Here is a 7,829-nt window from a genome sequence, read left to right as displayed (position 1 = left end):
ACGGTCAGCATCGAACAGTGATCGAACATGCATTAAGAATGGTTCCTCGAAAACTCACTACCGTTTCTGAGGAAATTATTCTTAGTAGTGAGAATTACTCTTTTTTTACTCTTCGGCCACCGCGCATGCATTAGAAGAGTAATATTTCATAAATTTTTGTTTTAGAAAACTTTCGTTGGCAACGGTGCTGTCCTCCATACTGTGTATATTTTCCCATCCCCGCATTTGTTGCTGTAAAACTCACAAAAATCGTGTAAATATGTCTAAGAGAGGTACGTAACAATCTTATTAATCTAATACTATATCATCTATATATTGTAATTTATGTATTCTGATTTATATATTATGTTTTAATAAAATGAAATATGATTATATTTACCTTTTATATAGGATACATTTATAATTATAAAACTAAGCTAAAATTCCTGCTTAATTCTTTCCTATATTGTGGCTTTATACATGGCGTTTCGCTATTATTTTAAAACCTTTTCGTTTCTCATTATTTAAATTATATTTCAGGTCGTGGTGGTACTTCTGGGGCTAAATTTCGTATATCCCTTGGTTTACCAGTAGGAGCTGTAATTAATTGTGCAGATAACACAGGTAAACTTGTTGAACTGGATATTTCATATTTATTAATGGTTTTATATTCGTCTACATATCTATTCTTCTGCACTGTAATCTTAATATCTAGAAGTATTGTTTTGATGCGTTACTTTCGAAATTTTTTCTAAAGATTCCTAATTTTGAGATTCGGAATAGTTCACCGATTCTATTTCATAAGTTTGTGTTCAGATATTATTTATGTAACTTGTGAAGTGATGTATTTTAAATCAGATATATTTTCTCCTTAATATGAACTTTGCTTTTGCTGCTTTGATCACGATGTCACTATAAATTGAAGATATGAGACACTTAAGAATTGTGATTCGCTCAATCTTTAAGAATGAATCTTTCATAGCAGAGTTTGGCTTAAGGGATTTAATTGACGTATGGGATTTTAGTACTGGCTACTGAATACAGACACAAAATAACGAATCGTGACATTTGGTCAGATATTGTATATTAAAATCATTATAATTGTTCTTGATACATCTGTGTAATTGTGCATAATTGTGGAAACGATGACTTGCAAAGTACAAGTTTTAAAGCATCATTCATACATCAACATCAGTTGTGCTTTGTTGATACTTAAGGCTATACCAATTACTTTTTTCAACACTTAAAAATGAAATAATTTAATTATTAAAAGATATTTTTATATTTAAGAATACGATAAGTTTGTCTAAGGAATCAATTTAAAGGTTGTTTAGAAGTGATGATCCTAGAATTTTATTATTATATCAGGCGTGAATTACTTCTACAAATTTATTGTTTATCTTCTGACATATTTGGAGTTTCAGAAATCTAAAGTGTAAATTTCAATACTTTATGCAAAATCTTGTTAGTGAGACATTTATTCTGTGTCTTTCTTCCTCTATCTTCATATTCCAATTAGTAACAAAGTTCTATTCCAATTAGTAACAATTCTATCGTTTTTCATTGTATTTTCAAGCAATACAAAGTTGCCATAATTTTTTTAAATATTGCTTTGTTTAATACAAAATTGTTTCAACCTGTTAATCTCACAACCTGCATTTAATTAGCCCCTCTTTGAAGCATCTGATTCTAGATAAATGTGCATGGTTTTATCACCTTTTTTCAGTTATTGTTGTGAATTTTTTTTTCCAATGACTTGCAAAGTGCAAAAAATTGAAGTGTGATTTTTCAAAGGATATACAATTCTTATTGCTTAAATGCAAACTAAAAACATGTAACTGAATAAAGCAACTGCTCAAGATAAAACTATAAAGTTTTCAGATGATTATTAGGTTATTAGAACAAAAGCACTGTTAATATATTTCCATTTGTTGAGGTTTTTTATACTTGTAAATATACATTTTCAGATTATTAGGCAATATTTTTATGTAGTATATAATTTTATGTAGCTATAATTAGAATCAGAATGAGGTCTGATAAATTTTATTTATATTTATTATTTACAATTTAAAGCTAAATCTAATCTGATGTACTTTTTGGTGCAATTCAGTTATGACAGAATAAATTCAGGCATCATTCAAACAGCAGTGCATTCTTTTTAGTGTATTGTTGCCGCATTGGTGCTACATCAAAATACATTTTGAATTCATGGAGGGAAATTTGTTTTCTCTCTTTGATTTTTGAACTGTGATATATTGATTTCTTTAAGAGATAAGAATTATTAGTATTTGACTTTATTAAGTTTTCTCTCGATGTTTTTGTGAAAAAGGGACAGTGTGCTAATTTTTTTGAAATGCAACAAGAATAATAAGCATACTGACACTTAAGTGTTTTTGCATCGGAATGTGAACTAAGTAGTAGTTGGTATGTAATATAGTTTGTTTACTATTGATCTTGGATGTCCATATTTAGTTAAATGCCATTTTATGATTTGACCAACTATCATTTATCAAGTGTTTTACTTTATTTAAGTACTGGCAGACTGGTTTCCAGTTTTAAAAAAAATTATAATTGAAAGAAAACTGGTCTCTTCAAGACCAAATGATTTTTATGAATAATTATGATACATTAGAGAAAAATTTATAAATTAAATAATGATCATTTTACTCCCGTAATATTTTTCCACAATATCCATATTTAACTCTTTTCGTGTCAAACTTTGGGCCACTGTGTTTGATTTTTGACAACAGACAAAACTGCATTGAAAGATTTCCTACTGTCACTGTAATCAGGGGTCTGTTTAGAAGAAATTTTGAGTCCATTAACGGACCCTTCACAAAATATCTTTTCATAAGAACGAACTCTTCACAAAATATTTTAACTTAAAAACGGACCCTTCACAAAATAATTTTATCTCTTAATCGTACCTTCACAAATTTGTTTATCTTCATTATTGTTTTGTTAATCAATAAACCCTTCCCAGGAAGTGGGGGGGAGAGAAAGACAGATGTAAATGAACTAAATTTTGTCTGCGGCAGACGCTTCTTCCTTTATCGTCTGAAATTAATATTCTGCGTTGAGCAGTATAGGCTAAATACCAAATATTTGTATGTTGCATCGCTAATTTAGTAGCTGCAATTGCTGTTTATTTTTTAAAAATTAATTTTTTTAATTATAATTTTGCAGTGTTGAGCATAATCTTTTATGTCTTTACAATTTAAAAACTCATTGAAAAAGTATTTTTTGCAATTACGGACCCTATTTGCACAAATTCACAAAAGCGGACCCTGGTTGAAAAAATGTGACTTAACGCTTGTTCACCCTTTACAATTACGAGTAATTTTATTTATTAAGTTATTCACAATTATTTCCACATTATTATTTATTTATTAAGTTGTTCACAGTTATTTTATTAAGTTATTCACAAATTACGAGTAATTTTTTTTCACAATTTTACAAAAACGGACCCTTCACAAAATGTCTGGACAGACCCCTGGTAATAGTTTATTTTTGTTGTAAAGCGATAGTAGTCTCCAGTTGTTTGCTTTTTTTTTTTTTAAATTTTATAAGTAGTAAAGTAACCTCAAGTTTCTGTGTCTATATTATCTAACTATGGAGATGGTTCGAAAGCCTGTTCAGTAAAATGATCATTGCACAGTCAAAGCTCTTTGGTTGGCCCCCAATTTGACTGACTGCTTTAAATAGCCTCTATTAAAGATAATAATGTGCAGAATGTATCATATGATTCACTTTTTTTTTTCTTCGTAGGAGCCAAGAACCTGTATATCATTGCTGTAAATGGAATCAAAGGTAGATTAAACAGATTGCCTGCTGCAGGATGTGGTGATATGATTGTAGCAACAGTCAAAAAGGGAAAGCCAGAATTAAGAAAAAAGGGTTTGTATTGTTTAGTCTCCTTTTTTTTTTTTTTAAATAGTCTTTGTTTTATTATTGCTTTCTATATGCATAGCTGCGTGCTCTGCTGCATTTTCCAGCTTATTGCAGGGTTTATGAATTTTTATTGGTTTTTCAGCAGGGTAGCCAGCCACCACTTTCATCCCTGATTTAAGGAGGCGGATTAGAGAAACCCAATCCGCCCGAACGGAAGTCGGACTTAAAAAACATTTTCTCCCTGAATGATACATGGAGCTTTGGCGGGTACTTAGTTGCCTTGACATATTAGTAACTACGTTGAAATGTGCTAAAATCGTGATTCTTATTCAGAAGATTTTAATATCAATCATCTATTTTTGTATTCAACTGATTTAAAAGTAAAGTGTTGCAATTCGTTTTTAAGGTATTTAAAAATCGTACTTGCAATTCCCATTCCCGCAAGTTTGACAAATTGGTGACGTTTTCATCATAAATCACCCAGAAGCAGAAAGTGCCTAAAACTGTGGCGCACGTCGCAGAACAAACGAGGTCCTGCAGAACAATTTGTATCTTGAATAAGTGACAGCGTTTTCCTGCAAAAAGGCTGTTACTTATTGAAGATACAGATAGTCAAGTTTTTTTTAAATGATATTTGAAAAGTTTGCTTTGGTTTAAAAAATAATGTAGCATATCTGTGTATGATCCTGCATTTTAATTAATGAAAATATAGTATTTTAACGTAAAGTTGACTTTTTTTGACGCCGTGAAATGCTTGCGTAACATTTGTATAATTAATAAGTCCTGTTGCAGAACATTCGAAAATATTCTGCTTATGGGATAAATCACATAAAATGCTATATTAAAACATTCAAAAAATTTTCTGATGTGGAAATTATTGCTAGTTTCATGTTTTGCCGAAACGCTGAAAGGGACTATAAACTACTATTTCCATGGTTGCTTCTAAAAACCAAAAGTGCATGCATTTTGTGTCTAGTTTTTTAAAAAATAAATTGTGTCATTATGTTCCAAATAGCTTATATTTTGTGTCAGTTCCTATGTAACAAATTGTGGTTTTAATCCTGACTTTTGTAGTAATGCCTGCTGTGGTTATTCGCCAGCGGAAACCTTATAGGAGGAAGGATGGTGTGTTCTTATATTTTGAAGATAATGCAGGTGTTATAGTAAATAACAAAGGGGAAATGAAAGGTAAGTTGAAAAGTGCTACACCTTTGTATACTGAAGTCCTGTAAACTAGACTAAGTGCTTTAAAGAATTTGCTAAAAATATTTTATCAAAAAAAGAAAAATCAAACTGATTATATATCCGGCCATTGTTTCAATTCCAATGTTTTTTCATGTTGAATTGTTCTGTCAAAAGTTCGAGTGTATTGCATAAAATAGTCACAAGTGAAGACATCAATTTTGTAATTCAAATCATGTAAAATAAAGGGGGTTTAGTGTTAAAAATAAATATAATACAGGAAGTAATTCAGAAAAATTTATCCTCCCTATGAACCTTGTGATACAGTGTTTTTTTATTATTATTTATTTATTCATATTGGACTCGGTTGAGTACGTTTCCATCGTAGTACAGAGATCAAACACTTGCGTTGCCACTTTTTGATGTGTTTGATTTGTGACATTTCTATTGCAGTTTCATGGCCTTTGATTATGACTTTTTTCAGGGGTTATTCATTTTTAGGTGCTATTAACAGGGATGAGATTCTTCAGCGGATTCGCGGATTTCCGCTTTTTTTTTTTTTTTTTTTTTTTTCAGATTTTTCCATTTTTCCCGCTAATTTCCGCTGAAATTTTTTTTAGCCCAAGTTAAAATGTTTTATGAGGAATTTAATTTTCCGCGGAGAGAAATTGTTGAAGTCCCTTTTCCTCCCTCTGAAGTTTCTCTAAAAATCATTTCCTTGGGATAAAACTGGTTGACCTTTATACAGGGATGAGATTTTTTTGTCTCTCGAATTTCAGCCATTTTATCAAAATCTCCGATTCTCTAAAAGTTTCGTTTTTTTTAAAATAAATATCCCGTTTTTTTTTTAAATTCAGTCATTGAAGTAAAATAATTATATTTATTTACGATTTTCAAGGATAAACAGAAACTTCTGCATTTTTACTTATTTTAGCTATTTTCTCCGATTTCACGCACAGAAAATAAGATTTTCCGTATTTTTTATCCGTCGGCTGGATAGCTCGTATTTTCGTAATTCAGATCTCGATTTTTATTCACGCGATTTTAATATCAATCATTGATTTTCGTATTTACCTGATTTAAAAGTTGCACATTGCGATTCTTATTTACGCTATTTAAATATCGTATATTATGATTCTTACTTACGACATTTAAAAATCCAATATCGTGTTTTGTATTTATGCATTTTTAAAATCTCGATTTTATTATCAAATCTCGATTTTCGTATTTACCTGATTTAAAAGTTGAACGTTGCGATTCTTATTCAGGCGATTTAAATATTGTACAGTGCGATTCTTACTTACGAGATTTAAAAAATCAATATCGCAATTTGTACTTACGAGCTTTTAAAGCCCTATGTAGCAATTCGTATTCACGTGAGCTTAAAATCCAATATCATGATTCGTTTTTGTGGTTGTAATATCGCATCGTGATATCGCATCGTGAAAATTATGCATCGTGATCAAAAAATTTAAAAATCATGATTTGTGTTTTCGCATTTTTTTAAATTCGATGTAGAGTTTCATATTTACGTGATTTAAAAGTCTCGTATCGGGATTTATATTCACATGGTTTACAAGTTTAAAAATCGAACTTTTTTGTCAAATTTTTGTTTATATATATATATTTTCCGTTTTTTTTTTTTTTTTTTTTTCCTCTTTTTTACTTTCTGACTACTCTCATCCCTGTATTAAGTGGTTTTTTTTTTAATTACATGCGCTATTTGACGTGTTCAATCATGTTCGGCTTTTTGCTCGTTTTGTTTCTATTTTCCCCGATGTTTTTATAAAATTTAATACCAACTTTCGAATTTGAGTTGTTTCTTTAAGCGTTCGACGATGTTACTTTGTTTGATAATACTTTTTATACTTTACATGAGTAGTGTTAAATTCAATCTAATTTAGTGAGTTAGTTGATAATTAATTTCAATGTCCAGCGCTGGGCCCATATCCAAGAGGTCGTGGGTTCGATCCTCGCCGGCCGAAGACTCCCCGTGTAGTAAATGGTGACTGATGCACGTTAAATCTGTCGAGTCTCAAAGTCCTCCATGTTCCCGCAACAAATTAATACCTCTGGGGGTAATGATCCAGGAGTTTCCTTGTCTTCTGGATTGGTTCAAAATTACAAGGCTACGGAATAGAACGTAAGTAGTCATAAAATAAAGTTCCTTGTTTGATAAAGTGGTTTGCTACCTCTTTCACATCCTATTAAATTATTCAAAGCAAACCAATTCTTTTTGTGTCATAACATCTTAAACCTGTAATGTAAAATGATATAATTTTTTAAAAAAATTGCAGTCAGTGCTAAATAATTATTGATACATGTTCAAACGTGTAAAGATGTACAATCGTTTTTATTACAAATCTTCGTTTTTGAGAAGTACTTTAAAGGGTTACTTGTGTGTACTAATGTGTATCATTTCTCATTATAGGTTCAGCTATAACAGGTCCTGTTGCTAAAGAGTGTGCAGATTTGTGGCCAAGGATAGCTTCAAATGCCAGTAGCATAGCATAATACTTGTAGAAAAAATCATAAAAAAAGCCTGTCCATGAATAAAACTTATGAATGGGATACATTAGTTTTACTTTGACATTTTGACACATTCATTTTATGGGAGGGGATTTAACCCTGCACGCGTAAGAATTTGGCATAATAAAGTTATGAGGACTAGATTTGTTACCCTTAAATTATAATACTACAAGTAAATCCTAAGTGAGAAGTATAGGATTCCAATCCTAGACTGAAGTATTAGCTGATCTAGAGAACAATGGTTGGGT

The 7,829-nt window shown here is 30.7% G+C and overlaps 1 protein-coding gene across 1 annotated transcript; it reads left to right on the top strand.

The window, feature by feature from the left end:
* Nucleotides 1–210: 210 nt before the first annotated feature.
* RpL23 (ribosomal protein L23) lies at nucleotides 211–7,623 on the top strand. The gene is made up of 5 exons (XM_016063048.4): nucleotides 211–272; nucleotides 520–603; nucleotides 3,748–3,876; nucleotides 4,945–5,058; nucleotides 7,484–7,623. Exons 1-5 carry the CDS (start codon nucleotides 260–262, stop codon nucleotides 7,564–7,566), a joined length of 423 nt encoding a protein of 140 aa, XP_015918534.1. The 5' UTR covers nucleotides 211–259; the 3' UTR covers nucleotides 7,567–7,623.
* The last annotated feature ends 206 nt before the right edge of the window (nucleotides 7,624–7,829 follow it).

Source organism: Parasteatoda tepidariorum, chromosome 9 (genome assembly GCF_982258835.1).
Source record: "Parasteatoda tepidariorum strain Cologne lab strain chromosome 9, Ptep-v5.0, whole genome shotgun sequence".
NCBI classification, from domain to species: Eukaryota; Metazoa; Arthropoda; class Arachnida; order Araneae; family Theridiidae; genus Parasteatoda; species Parasteatoda tepidariorum.
The sequence above is the reverse complement of the archived record's forward strand: the minus strand, read 5'-3'. Positions and strand labels throughout refer to the sequence as shown.